We start from the raw sequence: 22,686 nt of genomic DNA on the forward strand, positions 1-22,686 counted from the left end.
GCATGCAAAGGTAGGACATTTCTCTAGATCGTGTCTGAAAAAACACCCATGGCTTTGCTTTGCTAATCAGAAGATTATGTTTAGCTCTGTGCTCTCAAATTGAAGGTCAAAACAAACAGTGGTGTGCTCCATAATGCGAACACGATTCACTTATTCTTCTATACCAATAAGATTGAATTCAAGTAAATCGGCTCAGTGGCGAAGATATGCAGTGGCAACGTTTACTGACCTTTGCATGCAATGCCACGGTGGAACTTCAGGATTTTTCCATTAACTAAAAGTAAAAAAAAAAAACAAAAACAAGAAGAATCCTGCTTGTGCAACCAATATGATCAACACACATCTCCCTCACATAAACATATCAGTTATTTGACAGCATCATGTTTATATTTATCTATCTATCTATCTATCTATCTATCTATCTATCTATCTATCTATTTATTTATTTATTTATTCATTCATATCTGAGAATTAATGAGCAGTAGTAACAATAAAAACCACAGCTGTCAAGGACAACAAATGGACTTTAAGCAGATATTCTTGGAGTCCCTCCATATACTTTGCCCTATAGCCAAACACAAACACACACACTCACACACACACACACACACACACACACACACACACACACACACACACACACACACACACACACACACAAACACAAAAGCAATGGATTTTGAGCTGTCAAATGGTAGTACTCTAAGAATTGTACAATAATCATCCATCATGCAGCATTGCTTAAATTTGCTGAATGTCCACAGGAATGGAAAGACAGGCGAGAGCCTTTCATACCTGTCTACAAATAACCCCGAGACACAAATTCATACACCTACTGCATTTGTGTTTAAAATTAGTGCAATAAAATAAAGCTAAGCAGCACCAGTCCCAGTGTGAATACATGTACATGGCTATTTGTGCACGTGTTTATGTCTCTCTCATATCTCTTTTTATATTTTCCACCACAGCATGTGCAAACTGTTTTTCTTCTCTATATCTGATTGAGGTCCTCCCCTAATTTCTGATGTGAGTGTGTGTGAACAGAAGCGGGAGGGCCCTGCGTGCACTGAGCAGAATCTCTTACCAATCACAGGAGTTTCCCCACCCTCTGTCTCTCTCTCTCTCTCTCTCTCTCTCAACCCTGCTTGTGTGCTGCTCTACTCACGCACATGGGCAGGGGAAAAAAGTACAGGGCGAGAGGAGGAGGGAACAGAAAAGCTTAGACAGCTTCTGGTTTTGCTTTCAAACACTCGCTGCATGCCATATCACCTCCCTGTGCACACAAAACCGGCGTGGCACACACACACTCTCAAACACTCATACACATTCAGGGAGGAATCACATCTACACATATACACATAAACACAAACACCGAGATTTTGTCCAGCCACCCACTTGGACGACTTCAACTCCAACGGAGAGCACCTGCAGGGAAATGAGGTAGCAAGGAATTCTACACACTGACAGCCAAAACATACATACGCCTGCTTCGCTGGAATTTCAGAGCTGCCAGCACTACTGATTGGACGTGTGTGTTTCTGTATGCGCGTGTGAGAGGAACTCTATCTTCCCTGAATTGGCCTGATGTCAAACGAAGACTGTCGTTCCCCCATTGGCCTGGACTGCTGCAACTGCTGCTTGGATCTGGCCAATGGAACTGAGCCAGAACCAGGACGGTCTGGACTCCCCAGCTTGGGAAGCCCGACCTCCATCAATAACTTCAGACAGCTCCGAGACCAGCTGGTCTTCCAGAACCTGAACACAGATAAGCTGAACACCATCATGAGACAGGACTCGCTGGAGTCGGTGGTGCGTGACCCCTGCTACCTGCTCAACGAGGGCATCTGCAACAGCAACATCGACCAGACCATGCTGTCAATTCTGCTCTTCTTCCACAGGTACACACAAACACACACATAAACACCCACGTTCCAAACATGGCCAAGGGCAGGAAATCATTTACACTAACCACAATGCTTTGACTGGCAGATTATAAAGATGCTCATAAAGGTGCCATGAAAATTATATTAATTACAAAGTATTTCTTTATTGCTGTTTAGTGCATGTTGCATCCTGACCCCATAAAAAAAAGAACTTTCCCACAGATAATTAAAAATTAATTAAACAGATAGAATCGTGCCAAAGAATTCAAACTAAATCTGTAATCTTATATCTGAGATCTAAGCACAAGATAACTCAGTAATTAAACCTACTAAAGTACTCAAATCAGTGTTTTGGTTTCATGACCTTGAACTTTCTTGAGAATATAAACTTGTGTATATTAAATAATTTGTAGCAAAGTTAAATCCTTTACAGATTATGTATAGACATGATATAGTCATGGCGCAGAAGATGTTCAGAAGATGTTCAGAAGATGTAGACTGATAGTGTTTTCAAGACAGAATAAATTTGTAAACTCATTATCATCATTATTCTATAGACTTACCTGTTTAATTACTATTTCTTTCCTCACAGTTAACATAAAAAACAGAATATTATTCAGCATAAGACTGCTTTGAAGTGGAACGCTTTTTCATAATGTTACACATATTGTTACACAACTTTTATAAAGGTAGGTGAACAGGCAAACTACTTAAGTGGTACAAAAATAAGAAAACAAAACACAGACACACACACATAGTGTACCCAGCAATAATAATAATCATCATCATCTTATGTATTTAAAAATATTTTATAAAATTCAGAAGAAGATTTAGCATTGTGAAATGTATCAATGCTCAAATACAATGTGTGTATATAAGTAACAACAACAACAACTACTACTACAACAACAACAACAATAATAATAAATATAGCTGCAAGCAGTGATGACAGACCCAAGTAGCAATGACGGGCCCAAGCACTACGGTGCCATCGCCACCCATTGGATGTATGAAAAGAATGCATAGTGAAGCGAGTGCTGGAGAGTAAAACTACGAGCAGTATTTAAAAGTTCACCACATGGAGTTCCGTATATATATGTGTATGAAGTATGAATGATTTATGCCCCAAGGTTTTGTACCATGTAAAAGGGGGCCACACCCATGTGCTACTCTTTACGGGGCCCTAATGGCCAACGACTAAGGGCCCCAAAAGCCCCTGAAACCTTGAAAAAATATCCTTAGAAATACAATAGGGTCCTGCGCACTTTCAGTGCTTGGGCCCAAATAATAATAATAATAATAATAATAATAATAATAATAATAATAGCTACAACAATAATAATAATATACTCTAAGTATAAAATAATTGGGCCTAGGGTTGAGCCTGGGTTCTGGACATCCTTCCTCTTTATCTAGCACTGAGTGTCTTTTGTATAAATTATGTTTCCTGGCGCTTCTTCAGTCCTATCACTGGGTTATTCATTTTAAAGCATATTATTCACTAACTACAGTGAAAACATAATATAATATAATTAGAAGGGTATATACTGTATGAGAAGTAATTACCAGTGAGGATTGGCACTTATGTAATCATTGGGTGCCTTTTTTTCCCCAGAATCACGCTTTCAAATACAGAATGTGAACTCCTAATTAAATCTGTTACAGTTTGAAACGTTTAGTCTGCTGCTATATGAACAGCAAGGACTAATGGGTGTGTGAAACTTGTTTTGACACTTGTTGAATAACCAATAGAAGTGTCTGTCAGGTTAATAATGTTACATGGCATTAGCTGCTGTCATTGCACAGCACCTTTTGAACTTCATATGTCTGTGCTTTTATGTTAGTCTGACAAATACAGGTGAATACATAGGTGAAACTTTGAAAACACACCATGCAGAGCAACTTTTGTGTAACTTTTGTGTCTTTTCTCTTTTTCCACTAAGTGCTAATTGACTTGACAGTGTACATTTATTCATTGCCAAACTTGAATGCCAGCCAAATAAGCAGCCTGATAACAAGCCACATGTAAAATTGCAGAGATGCAGGGATATCTCAATCATTTTGATTAGCTGTTTAGGAATTTAAAGTAGTGTCTGAATTATAGCAATATATTAATAGCTTGTAAAATGATTAATGATTACTTCACTGTGCTAGCTTATTTACTCAGTTAATACCACAAGACCTTTAAGCCATTAGGAATCATAAATTTCATGACTGACTGATAATAATCAGGGATGGGTCAAATATGGTTCAGAACTTTCCTAGGTCATTGATCCCCCTTTTATAGTGTTTGTATTGCCAAAAACAATTTGCAATAACAATGACAGTGATTTATGTAAGGAATAAAACATGACGGAGCGTCCAACAATGTTATCTTGTACCACCCCGATGTTGATTATTTTCCAATAACAAGCATGCACTGTCATATATTATTCCTCTCATACCACAGCAGTTTGACAATGCTAACATTTAAAAAAATATTTTTTTTTATTAAAGACCGACACATATATTTTATCCATTAGTAGCTATGTTTATTGTGGAACATCTGTGAAAAAAAGTTTTTATTATCATTTATCGGTATAAAAGTTATAAACAGTTATTCCTGGAACAGCATCTCTTTTTCTCTCTCCCTTAAAAGTGATAGAAAAAAAGCAGCTTGTCAAGTTACTGAGAAATTCTGGAGATTAAAAAAATAAATAAATAAAAAAAATGGTTTCCTCACAGAAAACTCCATCATAGCAAAAAAATTACCAGTTGTTTTAAAGAAAGAACGAACGAAAGATGGATAGACAGACAGACAGACAGATAGATAGATAGATATACTTTATTGATCCTTGAAGGGAAGTGTGGGATATAGAATGTCCACCATGCAAATCCCTGAGTAAATTGTTGCTGTAGAACCAGGTGCATTAATAAACCTGGTAGCTGGCACTACTCTCAGAGCAGTTATTGAAAATGAATGAACACTTGACCAATCAGAATCGAGCCCTCATCAGTGCTGTGGTATAAATCAGTTTAACTTGTGCACTTTCCTAATGAAACTCATAATGTATAATGACATTAGTGAAATCTTTAATAGCTCATGATCATCAGTGCTAAAAAAAAAGTGCAATTTCATTGTTGGTCTTATTGTCTGTTAAATGATGCCACTTCCATTCTAACACACAGTACATTAAGACTAGGCCTTGGGTCTTGAATCTTTACTTAATAAAGAAGCTTTCATTTACTTTATCATGAATTCCTCCCCTTCATATGTAGCACTGAAAGACTACAGTCAGTTGCAATTTGCATAGAGTTTGACTCATGAGCTACAGTATATATGAGAAATGTGGAGGGTATATAAGACTAGGTACCCATTGCTTTCACATCATATACCTATCATTTATCATGCATCAGTGGTCATCCCTAATAATAGAATCAATGAGGCAGTGTTAATAAATACCCCAACGCGTTTAGCCATTATGTGAAAGGCAATTGTGTTCTATGCTCCTGCCACAGCCATGCACATTTTAAACACAGATATGTTCTCCTTTATAAGCAATGATGTTTTCCCCTCCTCCTCATCCTTATATAATGTGTCATATTTTAAAGCAGAAACATCTCATATAATAGGTCCATATAATTGGTTCCATTTTTCCCAAGATGTAAATCCTTGATATTTTGTGAAAAGGAGCCCAGTGCTATTGATACAGCTGAGATAAAGGGGGTGTGTCTGTCTGAAGCTAAGATTTTGGCAGGACTGTTTTCTGGTGGATTGTACACAGAAGAACTCGGTGAACTATTTGCTAAAAACCAAACAACCCTGATGAGTTTATTTAAAGTGCTGAAATCCATGTAAAGGATTTCACCAGAGATGTTCGAATAGGGTGTGCACAGTATTATTATTGCACTATTATTTTCCATACAGCCTTTAAGTTGCTTCAATCTAGCAATCGCTTTGCGGCTTATGTCTGGGTGGAGGTATATAAAACCTATGTCACTCAAATTCAAGATGGATTTTACTGTAAATGTTAATGCGGGATTAAGGTTAATACAAGCAGGAAAACTGATGCATGCTTACAGGTTACGGGTGTTCATGTGTTGTACTAGGTCTGAGCCTTGGTTAACATATAAGCATCAATCCTAACTCCTAAATCTCATAGACAGACAAGCACAGGCATTTTAGAGCCTAATAACTACTGCTTATACCACAGTGCTCATGAATTGACAGAAGGTGTTGACTAATTTTCTAAAATATGTTCAAATAAGAAATAGATTGAAAAAAAAACGTGTTGCTATGTAACAAAGAAAAGTGTATAATTATTGATATGGTGAAGCTTTCTGTAACATGATGTTTATTTAACATTTATGGAAGGAGTCTTCAGTGTCAGTGCTTTGTAACAGTCAGTAGGTTTCCGTAATGGGATTTTTTTTGTTTTCCAGCTTCTCAGTAATGTGACATACTCTATTTTTAGAGTTAATAGTTTGGTGAAGAAACGACTGTTTATATCTATTATAATGTAAACGAGAACAGGAACAGGAACTCGTCTCATGTACGTTCCACGACATTAAATGTAACTACAAATGATTAAAAGTATGATGTCCATTAATACATTAATAAAAATGTATTACAAAAAATTATACAAATAGTATTATAAGTATTAAAAAATACTTATCAAATGGCAAGGAAACAGCAGATATCATTCTGCCAACTTTTGTAAAGTTGCTAAATTACTGAAAAAGATGGACAGAACAGAACAGAACAGAACAGAGCAGAACAGAACAGAGCAGAGCCACCCCTGAGCAAAACATTATGTTCTCAGGCTTGTGTCTGAAGAGTGAATTTCTGGACTTCCATATGTTCACAGAGACATTCTTTCCCAGTAGTTAACGCACAAACATTTCTATGTCATGCAGCAGCAGCTAAGAAAGCACACACGGTGACTCATATGCAAGGATAAAATAAGCCTGTCTATAACACAAGTAAAATGTAAACAGCACACATGCAGTTGTGTCTACAACACAGGTGAAACAAAAACAACCCTGGCACAGTGGCCTGCTTGGGGACGTAAACTATGTCTCCTGAGTGTGAGGGAGGGGACTGTGTAGGGTCATAAACAACAGCCCAGACATGTGAAACGACAACAGGAACAACCAGGACAAGGGGGCAATAAACTAACGTCTGCACCATGTGGTGGCTCACTGTTTTCTTCTCATAACTTAAGAACTAAGAGGTGGAGCGTGGAGTTGTGTAACTCCCTTCAGTTTGTTTTTTTTCCTGATTTATCTAGCCAAAACATATTGAAGTTGTGGTTACATCAAAATGCTGGTGCTGCAATACACTATTTAAAAGACAGAAATTACTGAAGGATGAAACACATTTTCATAGATTCTTTTTAAGTCTGCGGGATATTTCTTGAAAGGAATATGGGCCAGACTACTTACGTAAATACTTCTGGGGTCATGCAAGGCGGTTGAGGGTTTTGGCTGAAGATCTTTCCTTTGAAAGTTGTTTTGAGAATGCAAGCCTGATCCTACAAGATAGGATAAGGCAGGGGAAATCTGGGCTTTGAGGACCCCAAGCATTGAGAATAAAGTACTTCCTACCTCTCCAATGCATCTTAACCTACTTGTATGCTACAGCCACCTCTTGGAAGGAGATCAAGTGAATACATTTCACAAGTCACAGTGGCTGCTCCCAGCTGTGTCAATAAACGTCTGTGCAAGATCCACACAAAAAAATAAGATGTGCAAGGAAAACGCACAGTGTGAACGGAGGTGCTGATTCAGGGAAGCCTCTTCTTTGGGGAAATACACAAAGCTGAGAAAGCTTCTCATAACTTCCTGTATGATCTCATCCAATATGATACAGTGAAAGAATTTTTGAAAAACAAGTGATTTCAAGGAAGAGTTCATAAATTATGATTGCCAAATATGTCCCATTAAACCCATTAAAGTACAAGATCCTACTGAAATAGAAAAGACAGAAATTGTGTGATAGGAGCATGGTGGCTTAGTGGTTAGCATGTTTGCCTCACATCTCTGGGATTAGGGGTTTTATTCCTGCCTCCGCCCTGTGTGCATGGAGTTTGCATGTTCTCCCCATGGGTTTCCTCCAGGTACTCCTATCTCCTCCCTCAGTCCAAAGACACGTGTTGTAGACTGATTAGCATCTCTAAATTGTCTGTAGTATGTGAATGTGTGTGATTGTGCCCTCTACAGGTTGGCACCCTGTTCAGTGTGTCTCTGCCTTGTGCGCCGAGTCCATTGGGATAGGCTCTAGGCTTCCCGTGACTCTGTGTAGGATAAGTGGTACAGAAAATGAATAATTAGATAAATTTGGTGGTTTTAAAGTTCTAACAAATAAAGTCTAATAAAGTGTCTAACAGTGCCATGTTTATGAGTGTAGGCGATTTGAATGGATTAATTCAGATTTTGATATTTGAAATATGAAATATGGACATATACTAGCAAGTTACTAAGTCTCACAGTTACTAAGGCTATCTAGCACACCTTTTCATTCACTCATCTTCAGTAACTGCTTTATCCTGGATTCGAAGTCTATCCCCGGAACACTGGATGTGAGGTAGGAATGCACCCAGATTTTTTTTTTTGGAAGGTGGGAACCAGAAACCATAGAACCTGGTCTTGGGGAGAACATGCATAGAAACACCACACAGAGAGTAACCCGAGGTCAGGATCGAATCGGAAACCATGGAGCTGTAAGGTGGCAACGATACCTGCTGTGTCACCATGCTGCCTCTAGCAGCAATTAACACAAAACTGTCAGGAATATCAGCGTTTCCCCCAAATGTGTTGATAAATGACTACGATAAGATAAAATTACACTGTAATCACTTGGCATCAACTCAAAACCATATTTACAAACCTCTACATCAATGTCACAACACCAAATTTGGTGATTTTACTAAATTTATAATACTGAACTGGTAACTATCACAAGAATGGGCCATTTATGTGGAATCATCTTATAAACGCAGTTAGTCAGTCCATTTGATCACATAATTGCTTTCAAAATCGGGATTATGACATGACTCAAACATTGAATGTAGTGGGCGTCAGTAAACTGTCAGTGGATTCGCATAAACTTGAACAGAGCTGTATGATATGTTTTAATTGACTGGTTGAATTGAAGCATTGATATTGACTCATTAAGGGGCATGGGGCCAACTGCTTTTTATATGGACAGGGGCAGGGATCTGGGTACTAAAAGCCACCAATTAACAGGCACACCCCGTCCTGGTATTTGCAACACCACCCAAAACATCTGACTCAATAGAATCAAGCAGATTATGTCAAGCTCAAGCTATTCAATATCAATGTAATAGACGCTGTACCTATCAATGACAAATCATATATCTTAAAATATCTTAAAACATTTAGCTTCTGGGCCTTAACAAATAATAGATTAATTAAAGTGGCAGAAAGAAAAAGGTTGAATTTTCTATATAAAGAATGGTAAACCGGTTTATGTGTTGAGAACAAAACAAACCCATAAGGCTCATCCATGTGTGCTTAATCAGATTAGGTAGGAGGTGAGAGCAATGCTAGCTAATACAAATAACCTAGCACTGGTAGCTTGTGAAACACACACACAGGTCATGACTTTTTTGGCTCGAGAAAACACAACCTACTCCTTTTTGGAAGGGTTCAATGATGTTTATCACAGAGCTAGTTGAAGCCTGATTATACTCAATGAATTGCCTTGAGACACGGTTACCTTTGAACACAAACATGTAGAAATCTGTAGCGCGCCATTGTAATTAAATAACACTCCATCTCCAGTTTAATTTATTTTGCAAGTGAAAAAGAGATGAGAAATCTATTCTTGTATGTGACTGTACAGTGTCCTGCACTAATATTGTTGTGTTTGCAATTCTTTGATATCCACGATATTTTTGAATATTTTGAACAAATTATCAAAAGGTTAAATGATGAAGACAATTTTTCACAGCCTTGTTTGCTTATATATACCAAGGGTGCCATTATTAGTGGAGGGCACTGTATGTATGTATGTATGTAGTCTTGTGATACTGTTGGGCAAACTTCAGTATCCAGTATGTGCATGCCCTGAAGTTGTAAAGGCAGAAAATCAACAACTTCAGAGTGCTTTTCTCAAGTATTTGAGGAGGACCGACGCGAGTTAAGCCTTATCCAAAACATTTTCTTCATGTCCTCAAAGACTGCTGGCAGGAGCCGCTGTGGACTGAAATAACTCACCTTTGCTTTCAGATCTGGCCCAATGCCCTAAAAAGGCCAAAATAACTCAGCAAAAATCTGCAGAGCTTCTTTCCTCACTTCTCACTTCTCCCCAATGCAAATCAATATTGAATGAATCTTCTGACAGAATTTGAGCGCAATAGAAAATACTCTTTTTCAAAAGTTTATTATTTTTAATGGTACATCTCTCTCTCTCTCTTTGGGGTAGTAATAATGGCAATTATTTTTTTTATACTGTAACTCAGATAAATGTGTTATGTTATGTTATGTTATACCAGATTACCCAAGTTTTGTTCATTTCAGGGGAAGGTTTTAGGGATGTTTTGGTATATTCAAAAACTCAGATACCCTCTTAGGATTTGTTGATATTATCAACCTTTCTGTAGCAAGTTTGACCAGTTCTTAGCCAGCATGAATCTCTCAGAAACTTTCCATAGTGTTATAGCATCGACAACCCGTAGCACTGCACAACCTGACTTTTAACAATATTAGGGCTTGCCCAGTAGGATTATTCACGATTTTGTTGTTTACATTAAAATATTTATTTTAATTATTATTATTTATTAATTATTTAAAGAGAGGACAGAGGGAGTTGCTTTTGCGGGGTTTAGTGTAGAAAGCTGCACAATATTGAAAATCCCAGCATCCCTAATACCACCCCCACCCTATGCCAATGGGCCGCTGTCCACAAGTTTCCATCCACACCCCATCTACGCACTGCATCATTACATATTAGATTTATCTTGTCCTAGATGTTTTTACTTTTAGACACATCGAATTTTTGTACATATATCTTATGTGTGTTTATTAAATGTTCAGTTAGTTAGTGAGTCATTTTAAAGGTGATGCTTCATTACGTTCCACACTAATATATAACAAGTTTAATCAGGTCGAATCTTGTCTAATCATTTTGGATTTTTTTTTTTTTAAACATTCTTTCTCTGATTTTAAATTTTACAACTATTTGATGTGGGAATATCTTAAAGCCTATCCCTGTCACTGTCACCACTGTGGGAATATTTTAGATTATATTTAGTATTTTTATTTTTGACCTCATGTCCACTGACACCTGATATTACTGCAATCCTGATTATTATTCCACTTTCCAGTGTGGACATTAAGACAGTGTCAGCCAGTGGCACAACAAAATCTGTAAAATAATTGGTGCAAATTTTCAAATTGCAACCAGATTTGTTTGTCCTTTATGAATACCATGTCAAAAGAAAGGTTCATGATATGAAAATGCAAAAGGTCTGAGAAGAGCCTTTTTGACAAACATGCAAACTGTATTTTTAGTTTATATATATATATATATATATATATATATATATATATATATATATATATATATATATATATATATATATATATATATATATATAAAAATCAAACAAGCTGGTTTTACTTTGATTTGGAGGCTGCTGCTGATTTTTTGTTCACAATCTGCCGATGAAGGAGTGCCACCTCTGCGTTGCCACTCTTCCTCTGATATTTGCCTAGCTCATTTGTGGCCACCATGCCATCGGGAGTGGCTGTCAGCCGAGTGGGTTACATAAGAGATAGTGAATGACAGTGAGTGGCGAGTGGTGAGCCATGGTAAGGTGCTGCTCTGCATTAGTCCCATCTACTCACATTCAGGCAATGACATCTATTACGATAATGAGAGATCCTGTCAGCAGCAGCCATCCCGCTTCATGGCCAAGCATAGTCCAACTCATGAGTCCGCCATGACCTAGACACTGGCACTAATGTGATCTGAGTGACATTGTTAACATGGCTAATGCAAATTACCCAATAATAAAATGTTCATTATTAAAAAAAAATCTGTTGAAATCCTGTTGTACCTTTACATTGCACAGAGGCAAGCCATGTTTACACTGTTCCAAGATTAACCCTGACAAGCCCTGGCTTAGCCTGAAAGAAACGTTGTGTCCTGTCTCCATATACAGTGGGAGAAATGAATCATCCAGATATCACAGCTTATCCTTTGTTCGAGATTTCCAAATAATGCTTCTCCACAGACTTGTTGTTTGGCAGCTAGAACACTGTACCCCTACACACGCATGTTACATAGCACTGAAGCTTGTCAGTAAAACAGGATTTTGCTGTGTACCTTTACACTGATGTCCAGGTCACTGTGTGTGCACCGACTGCAGTTGTATGAGCCTGGCAAGTGAGTCTTTCTTCCTCCAAGACAGCCTTTCCTTGGTAAACAACTCTAAATGGTCTGTTTTGGTTTCGTGGCCCCTGATGGGTAATTACAGGAGCTTTTTTGTTTTATAAAGTGGCACTCTCACGCAATGGTTTGGGACCATATGACAAGCTGTAAAAAAAACACTGTGATTTTGTAGTGTGCATATTTTAATCCAAATATCAAGTGGTAAATGGGCATTTCCACACTATGGCAAACAACAATTTTTTACAAGTTTCTCTAATAAAACCAACGCACTTGAATACCTGAAATTTGAGTTGAATTACAATCATACGTATTTGTATATGTACAAATCAGTATTTACAAAAAAATTTGCTAAGGACCATGCCATACTCAAAATGTGTATTTTAATTACAGAGTTGAGAAACCACAAACTAGCACAATGTATATATATATATTTTTCAGAGTACAGAAATTACCTCTGTTGTAACAGAGCATTTTCACCAAAACATAAGTAGAAGTAGGTTTTCCATTGAGCCATATAAGGTGATAGTTCTACTGCTGCAACACAGGCCTTACTTAATCAGTTTCTTGCTCAGTGTTGGTGTTGCAACCCTTCATTACATTAGTGTGATGAAAACAGCAAGATGGGAAAATACTAGTAGTTATTTATTTATTTTTTTTGCTTGCACTTGTTCAGGGAAGCATATATGACAAAAGTCCAATCTAGGGGTTTTTGTGTGTGTGTGTGTGTGTGTGTGTGTGTGCGTATGTGTGTGTGTGTGTGTGTGTGTGTGTGTGTGTGTGGAGGGGGTGAATGGGGGATATATGGTATATGATATTTAAAATGTTCAGTTAGGTCCCTGAAATAAGATCAATATTACAATAAAAATCCATGGCAAAACTACCTAGAAAGCTAGCTTTGTATATTCACACCCCTTTATGTATGTTTAAAATTACAACGAACTATATTTTATATACTACTGAATCTTACTCACGGTCACTATGATGGCATCAATTGATCTCTGAACACAAACAGTATATATTGTTAGTGGTAGGCTGCTGAATAAGGCTATAATTGGACAATAGTTTCTTGTATAATTCATGTTTTTAGCCAAAAATGTTGCTCATGTGTAACACAGAGGTGTATGACTTGTGTTTTAAAGTATTTATTAAGTATTAAAATGTGATTGAAAGGAGGAATTAAAGTACCAGTTACAGATCCAGTGATTCAAAATGAACTGATTTAGTTTTGCCTTTTACGATAATCCATGCAGTGTTTGGGCATGTAAGAATCTGTCCTTTCCTTTGCACTCATTTCTCTCATTGTGTTTACCACAGCTGTGGGAGAATAACGGGGAAGGCAGTTTTAGTTAAGCAACCTTTATGTGACTTTACAGGAAACTATCAGCTTGTCCTGGAAACACCCTGTTCCATGTCTGTGCCAATGTCCTTCTGTTTTTTTACATAAAAAAAAAAAAAATTAGAGTTAGTCTGAACAACACCTTTCAACCTTTAGTCCCTTTCTTGTAAGTTCGGATTTGGCTAATTGTTTTGTAAATACTGGATTGAACAAGTTAACATTCAGACTCCCCAGATAAGGTCTTCCTGAGCAGGCTGTTGTATTTAAAGTGTCCTCTGACAAACTCAAGGGGTTTGAATGTATCATTGGTATCATTTGAACGTCTTTCGTCCTTACCCAGGCTAAAATATGCCAAAATTCCAAGGAAGAATCTGTCTGAGCCTCACCTTCTTTGATTTGTTTACTAAAACTGCTGTAGCAGATCTGCACTAGCACTAAGCCTTCTGCATTCACTGGCACCTTTGCTGTCATAGAAGGACACTAAGTGCCATTTACCCAGTTTGTGGCAGCATTCTTTCCATTGAGATGTCATAGAGCAAATCATGAGCGAGGTATAAGTGTGCTTGCTAACATTGCAGCGAGGCAAATGAGTCAGCAGAGCAAAGCAGTCTGGAAAACAGAGAAGAGAAAAAGAACACAGCTTATGAGTCCTGCCAAATAAACCCACACAGACTGCCAAGAAAGCCAAGAGAATGAGGCCTGGAACGTGAAACATTTTGCTGTCTGTTGAATGGGTCCACAGAGCAGGGCGCTTTCAAGATTGACTATAGATAAAAGTCTCGTTTGTTGAGTGACTTCATTCACTTGCAGTGTCCTAATCCTGGGAGGGTACACTTAATTGTCATTTAGTAGTAGTTTTACACAACCTACCCCTACCAATCCCCCCAACACACAAAATTAATTTTACTAGTAATGTGTGCACAGTGTGCCATTCAAACGTTACTTCAAACACTATTTTGCATGAATGTTCTGACAAATTCATGCAAAATATAACCAAACCACTAACAATGAATTTATTGAATCTCACATTTCAAATAATTTAGGTTGTTTAGCATCTGCTTCTCCTCTCTACTAATTCGGCATTCTCAGAGCCTGCTAGTGATTGGCTCATTAAACGTCATCCCATAAGTGTGCCATTCATTCAACAAAGAATTTTGTCCTTTAAGCAAATAACAAACAGCACCTTCATTTCGGAATCACTCCAATTTCCAGACGGTTCTCCTATTCTTCTTCTTAGTAGTTTGTCTGTATTTAGGCCTCCCCACCCGTTGTTGATTCTACAAAAATGAAAATGATTAAACAAACAAACAAATCTCCCAGTAATGTATTGGCTTTTCTTCACACATGAGCCCTCTTGACAATATCCCAAAAGTTGCACTAGGTCTCAATCTGGTTGAATGCCGTGATAATCCTCCCAGGATTTCAACTCTAAATCAAATCTTAACTCAATCTAAGTTAATCTGCATCAGTCTAGGTCAATTGAGGCCATGTCAAAAATACCATTTAATTTAACATTGCACTAAAACAATTCACCATTATTTAAGCTCAATACAATGCACTGCTGAACTTACACAAAAGATATGATATATAACATTCTTTATTTTAAAGTAAAATGTGTTTTGTTATTGTTACCACCCTAAAGATAATTATTTCCCAATAACAGTCCTGAAGTTTTATTCCTCTTATCCCACAGCAATTTGTCCATGATTACACACCATCCTTTTTAGTCCATGTATAATTACATTTAATCTTATGTAGCGGCCACATTATAAGTTAGTTCTTGGTAGCACTTACAGCGCATTATAACTGTACTGAGAATTGCTTCTGTTTCTTCTCTCTCAAAGTTAATAAGACAAAAATGCAACTTGCTACAGAGAAACTGTGGAAACGTATAACTTTCCCGTGGTAGGAAAAAAAAAAAGAAATAGCTTTATCTCTGATTACTACAAAGCACGGACACTTGATAAACTTAAAAAATAAACATCTCCTTGATGTTTAGACTTTTTTCTATGTTAAATAACAGCATTTTTAAAATAAAAACTTATATGCCATTCACGTGTCTGTGAAATAGCTGTTACTATAGAAATTATAACTTATAAGAAGTGCAATATTGTAAACCTGTGATTTAATTTACAGCCGTCACGACGGTCACACCTACTGTTACACAAAATTAATCCACATGTTCTGACCAAACAGGTTCAAGAATTCAACAGTGCTGTGGTATAAATTCAATATAGTGCTTAGTTGATGTGGCACTGACTAAAATCTATAGACTTCTCACACAGCTTACGTGTGCTTCAGTTGAAATCCTTTCTGTGCTTAAGAACTATTGTTTGGAAGCTTATGTTTATTGTCCTCCTCTCTAGAGACTTTCAATCCCCAGAATTCATTTACGTCAAGTCTGGAAGTGGCAATGAATTTCATATCTAAGCCATTATAGACCCAAAGCTTATTAACACCTGAGTGTGGATACATTTCTTTAGAGATTCCTTCATTGCTCCATCTTGCCCAGTATGACACTCATGTGGGGCAAAGACATTTGTGAAGAACAGATTAAAGACTTAAAGTCCGGTCTATCAGCTGATCCAGTAATAAGAAGCTCATGATTTTCCATATGTCAGCATGTTCATTCATGTGACCAGTGATGACTTTAATAGGGGATCAGCATAGATTTCATATGTACATGAACATAATAACAACAACAGTGGTTGTGTTTCAGGTCTTGAAACAAATATTGTAGCAGAGCGAATACATATTAGGAAAAAAATCATTCAGCAGCTCTAATTTTCGAAACATTAACCAGCTTGTGTTCTGTAGCAGATCAATGGTGTGGCTTATTAAATCACATGCATTTATGCATCAATAGTTAAATAACAACATGATTTGTTTAAAAAAACAAAAAACAGCCACAATTTGTGTAGCAGTTAATGAGAAACAAAACATAACTACTTCAAATTGTCTTTATAGCCATTAAATAATAAAGAATAGCTAAACAAAGTTAAACCATTGTTGCCATTTAGTCATGTTAGTTGCTCCTGATATACTGTATATAGGATAAATTTAATGCAAGCGCTTTAGTGTCCAGCATCATGGTAAAAAAAATAAATATTTACAATATACAAAATAATTGGCCAGCCCCATATAAGGCAAGATCAATGCATGTAAGTAAGTAAGTACAATGTATTTATATAGTGCTATTCTAGACATTTGTCATATAGTGCTTCACAGTATATAAAAACAATAAAGCGGTATGAACATAAACAAGACAAGGAATAACAACACATTACAACGTAACACAGGCATTAAGTAAAACACAGCATAACCATTCAAAACATATAAAACAACAACATAGCACATCACCCAATATAAGCTAGGTGAAAGCAGGCTTGTGAAAGAGTTTCTTAAAACCTAACTCAGAGTGTGCTGATCTTATGCTCAAAGTCTTGAAAGCAATTACATACTTTTTATTAATAAAATACATCCAATGCACATTTGCTTCTCGTTTCAATTAATGTTTTCTACCTAAAGAACTGGGAGTACTGCCAAGTGCGCTATCAGAGGAAGCACAGCAGAACAACAGCTGTGAGCACCCTCGCTCCCCGCCTCTTTCTCTTCCTCATTTTTTTTTTTAATTTCCCTCTTTCGGTGTTCTCTCACATATGCACCAAAATACACACACACACAAACACACACCAAAATACACACACACACACACACACACACACACACACACACACACACACACACACACACACACACACACCAACACACATACCCATCAACTGTGTCAGACAGTGACACAGCACACCCTTCTCACGAACATTAACAAAAACACTAGTGTCTGGAGCTGGAATAATGTATGTTAATAACAGTGTGTGTTAATGCTACACCCACTTTCAGTTGAAGACCTAACACCTTCTTAAGAAAATACATCACATTAATCCCTTTTGTCACAAAAATAAATAAGAAATATTTTTGAAGAGGAAATATTATAGCTATCAAAACAATCCACCGCACCCTAAACACTGTGTTCAGAGGAATCTGTGTGGTGTGTGCTTTGGATGCACTTCACTCATGTACTGTAGGAAACGAGTCAAGAGAGAATGCTCAGCAGTCTTAAAGCGCTGTGCCTTAACTGCCACATTTCCAATCCCACGTCTGAGGGGATCTGTCTAATTATAGGGCTTTTCTGTGGCCACTTTCCTCACTGTCCTCATGTGAGGGTCATGCAGAGGCTCGTCCTATGCTCTGTTTACTTCCCATGTTGCCAGGAAACTCTTAGTTACCAAGCTTGTATATGGTCCGAAGTGCAGCGCTGATCAAGTCCACCTAATCTCTAAGTATATACTAAAGCTGACTGTTGGCAGACTTTTTTTTTTTTGTTACAGCATAAATTATAATAGTAATGTTTGCTGTACAATCCTGTATATTACACAGTATCTGTATTGCAAAATTTGTTTTAGGGATAAAACATGTGTATGTGATTGGAATCAAATCATATTCTGTTGCATAAATAAGTAAAAAGAATCAGCAAGTAAAATAGGCTCCATGCAACGCTACAAAGCACCTGCCTTTAAAAATATATCGACTAATGTATTAAACAATTATCACCATACTATTGATACGTGCTGACAAGAATTTAATTTAGATCCAATGGTACACAAACATACGCCATGTGTGTATGATGACTGACAGATAGATCAGGTGAGTGGGTTGTAAACAGTCAACACCTTCTGTCAGTAGAGCATGCAAACGCCAAAAGCATGGAGACAGTGCAAATAACGCTTTGCTGCAAGCAAACATACAGTTCAAGGCACAGCTCTAGGGGGCATTCTGGATGTCAACGCAAGGTACCTAACACCTCTGCTCGTGCCAGGAATAGCAGAGAACCAGACAAGCAGTCGAACACTCAGACACGTGAAAGGTGCGCTAATTACCTGGCAGGGCACACTCCTGTGCTTCAGGCTAGAGGAGCTTTACATGTTGACAGAGTGTCATGATCAACAAAAAAAAAAAGAAAAAAAAGCAACATGTGCAGAAGGATGACTGAACCCATTTAGTGGTTTAGGAACATAATTCAGCTGGTGCACTGGGTGGGTTAGCGGAACACATATTTGAACACACCTGTTAGGGGTTGTTTTCATCACTATCCTCCCGAAAGGTAACTTCATCTCACAATTTGTATGGCTGGAAACAGGAGTTCAGGAATGGAATGAGAGACAATTGTCCATTGTGCTGCTCTAAGATAGGTGATAGGTGTTTCATGTGAAACAGAAATGAGATTGAGTTGTTTGTGTAGATAAATAAAAGAAGGCATTGCACTACATTGTAAAGCTGGAATTTGACACTGTTTTTGGTTCATTAAGAGCCCCTCATTAAGCTTACATACAGTACGTTCAAATGAGAAATAAATACCTGGATAGTCCTATTATTTCGTGTGATTGATATATATATACAGACTTCAGCACACTGAGTGAGAGAACATGCCAGTTTACTTCCCCTAGCCATTTTATCTCATAATGTTAAAAAGCATTATACCACAACACTATTGACCTCTATTCTGTTTGGTCAAAAAACATATCTATTTGTTAATACGGTGAACTTTTGAAAGTCGTGTATGTAGCATCAGTGCTTTGTAACAGTCAGAACTTCTCAGAAAGTCTTTGCAGTTTCTTGGTAACACGACAAGCTGCATTTTTATGCCTTATAAACTTCAAGAGAGAGAGTAAAATGGCTGGTAAGGGAATGGCTGTTTATAATGTAAGTGAAGCCGGTATTTATGAAATGACTGATACAATGTAAGCAATAATAGGAGCTAACTCATTTTGTGGACATTCCAAAACAAAATGCATTGTTGATGTTGGGAAATTACTGTGCTATAAGGAGGAATGCAACACTTTGGGAAGTAATGTTATAGGTAGACAATCAACTTCCTGGTAACCACTCACACCAGACCAATTTTGATTAATTTGCTGTAACATCCCACATAAGCATATTATATGGTGTGTAACAGCACACCAGAAGTACCTGCTACTGTCGAAGAACACAAACAAGTTTTGCATTTATTTTAAAACTCTGTTAGGATGTTCATTTTAGTACATGTAACTGTGGTTTGGCAATTATTTTAAAACTATTTTAAAATGTCTATGTAGTGCTGTATTTCCCCAACAAACAAACAAACAAACAAAATGCTATATAGTACATATAATGGTAAACATCATAGGGCAGTGTGGATTCTTAACCTCACTGACCCCTTTGTACATTACATGTTCTTTAAGTACTGGAAGCTTGCCAGCATATCACCGTCTTTGTGTGAACAAAGCTTTGCTGGCAAGTTCTAGATTGTTCTAGAGATAAACTGACAGATAGTTGGCTCTGAGTTCTCTGCCTACGTGTGCAAATCCTTCACATCAGCTACCTCCATCTCTGTTATGCTCTATTCATCTGCGCACATTGCTCTGGGTGGATGAGAGTGAGATGAGAGTGTTTACATCACAGCGTTGTCAAACCTGTATTTAGAGGTTTGACATTTTTCAATTAAACTCTCTCTTCTGACATAAATTACAAATACAAATAGTGTCTATGCACAAATGCACACTTGCACACACTCATGCATGTGCATGCTAACATACCTATGCACACTGCTCACTAAAGCAAGCCTGCACTAGCGAGAAGCAGCTTTCATTTGGCTCTAGTCTGGTGTTTTCTTGGAATTTCTTTCGACCTTGGATCTGGATTTAAGGGAAGAGTATGTAAGAAAAGACAGTGAGGAGCCTGTACATGTAGCCATGAACATTCTTACTCCCTGGTCTCACAGATTATTGGATTTCTGTGATCTGTTCAGTGCGTGCATGTACTGTGTTGTCTGAGAGAACAATGAATCATCAACCATCTTTAGTCCTGTGCTGTGTAAAGAATAGTTAGAGAACGATAGTAGAAGAAATCATTGTGGTTTATAACGCAACAGACACAAAAGGCACTAACGTTCTAAACCCAAAGACAACACATACATCCTCCTCATACTAAACAATTCAATCCACCGCGTGGAAAGATTAAATGCAATGGAAGTAATAAAAGCTCTGATGTGAATAATTAGAGGAGCTATCATGAGTTTATTATTAGGAGTAGTCCCCTAAACAATCCCACCTCATCATCTTTGGGCTTTCCTTTTTCTCCCCTACTTTTAGATGAGGTTAATTATACTTTGTGCACAAGAGGGAATGAATTCATTAAATCGTCATTGTTTAGAGACACCACAGGAAGAAATGTTGAATTTCAATACGATTGCACTCATTTTCAGGCCTCATTGCCTGCAACAAGCAAAGCAACTTTCTGTCAGCTCTGTACCTGAGCAAATAAATGAGACACAGCGGGTGGGCGCTTGGCTCTGCTCGCAGAAGAGGCGCTCTCTAATGAGTTGATTCGGGCACAGACTCTATGCTGCACTGTTGATGCCATCCAATCCACATGAGAGTGGATTCTTGGAAGAGTCACATCCTCTACTCTTGGCACTGTTTCTTTTCTGCTAGTGCCAAAACAACACTGCTGCTTTTCAAAGCAGGAAAGGCAGTGGCTTTGTGATCACCCAAACAATAACCTCAAGACATGAACCGTGTCTCCTTTAGTCTGGTTTTGATGTCATTCAATTCAGGGTGAAAATGAGGAAAAGTATCTGAATCTGGAGTGGCTCAATTTGTAGATTTAACCCTCCTGTTCTTTAAAAAAAGAGAGAAAAAAGATATCTTAGCAGGTGAAGATATCTTGAATAAAGGAAATAGCTATCTAATATTTCTCACTGTGAGATTAGTATATGAAAAAATATATGACCATTAAGCCCATTTCTAGACATATTTACTAAGTTCAAGTTTAAGTCTGTCTTGGTCTAAATTTAAGATTGTATTGGTAGACAATTTAGCTTCTTACTATGAATAAATGTTTGATATTGGCAACTTTATGCTATTTTTCAGAGTTATTTAATAGTAGAATAAGACAGTTTCAAACTTGAAATAAGTAAAAACATCACAAATATTAGTTGAACTGGCATATATTCAATATATTTTTACTTGCTAAAATAGAATTTTTTCTCTAGCAATAGGTGCCATATAGAGCAAGAGCATCTATAGATGCTTATAGGTGCTTATAAGTGTAAATTTTGGTGTCTTTATTTCATCTGCTTACACTCAGGGCACAATAAGTTCTGTTAACATATCTTTGTTTTAATATAGTGTTGAACTTTTTGTGTTTCCTGACCTTACAATAATCTCCCATTCGTTCTTACCACAAATAGTACTTTACGATACTAAATTGAAGTTTAAAGAAGGCTTTACACTATGATTTTTAGCTCAATTTTGCCACCATACACTAAAATCGCACACATCATAAATTTATACGTTTGTTCATGAGTTATGATCAGTGGTCATAAAAAACATAATGTGACATTAAGTGCCATTGTAACAAAAGGCAGTCGACAACAAAGTTTCCACATAGTCAGAAATATATTTGACTAAAAACTCAGAATGTGACCACTGCAATAATGGCTGTCTTAAAGAAACCAATATAATTATGCCGTAAGCAAAACTAATGGGACAGCATTACTGGGGAAATGTAAATGAAAATATTGGCTTGCTCACATGAATCAATACACTAACATTACCAGCAGGTATCATGTGTGCTATTGGACAGAAAAATATCCTTATTAATTTAATGTCACTTTGAAATATAAGCTTCTTATACCATTTTGACTTGAACAGACTCCTCCAAATTACTCACCTTCACATTTTAAAATGTGTTTTCCTTCTGGAATTCTATACTGGATGTTTCCATAACATTGCTGAGGGCTTGTTTTCATTTATGCAAGCCCATTTTCTGCATGAGCCTGGACCATGCTGCTTGATTACGTGTGTAGAATGTAGTTCTAGCGTTAGAGCTTATTAATCATATTGCTTGACATGGAGAATGCATATTATCTCAGTCTGTTGTGGAATTTGACCCAAATTGTAATGGGTTCATTTAGTACAGTATTTAGTACTAATAATAATGTTAAAAGACAACTGAAATCACACAGTGTA

The 22,686-nt window shown here is 37.3% G+C and overlaps 1 protein-coding gene across 1 annotated transcript in view; it reads left to right on the forward strand.

Moving 5' to 3' along the window:
- Positions 1 to 1,169: 1,169 nt before the first annotated feature.
- The window catches only part of tsc22d3 (TSC22 domain family, member 3), a 33,731-nt gene continuing 12,214 nt past the window's right edge, over positions 1,170 to 22,686 (forward strand). The window contains exon 1 of the mRNA XM_017474483.3: positions 1,170 to 1,898. Within this exon, the coding sequence (XP_017329972.1) occupies positions 1,585 to 1,898 (314 nt within the window). The 5' untranslated portion in view covers positions 1,170 to 1,584. The remainder of the gene's footprint in view (positions 1,899 to 22,686) is intronic.

Source organism: Ictalurus punctatus, chromosome 8 (genome assembly GCF_001660625.3).
Source record: "Ictalurus punctatus breed USDA103 chromosome 8, Coco_2.0, whole genome shotgun sequence".
In the NCBI taxonomy this organism is placed as follows: Eukaryota; Metazoa; Chordata; class Actinopteri; order Siluriformes; family Ictaluridae; genus Ictalurus; species Ictalurus punctatus.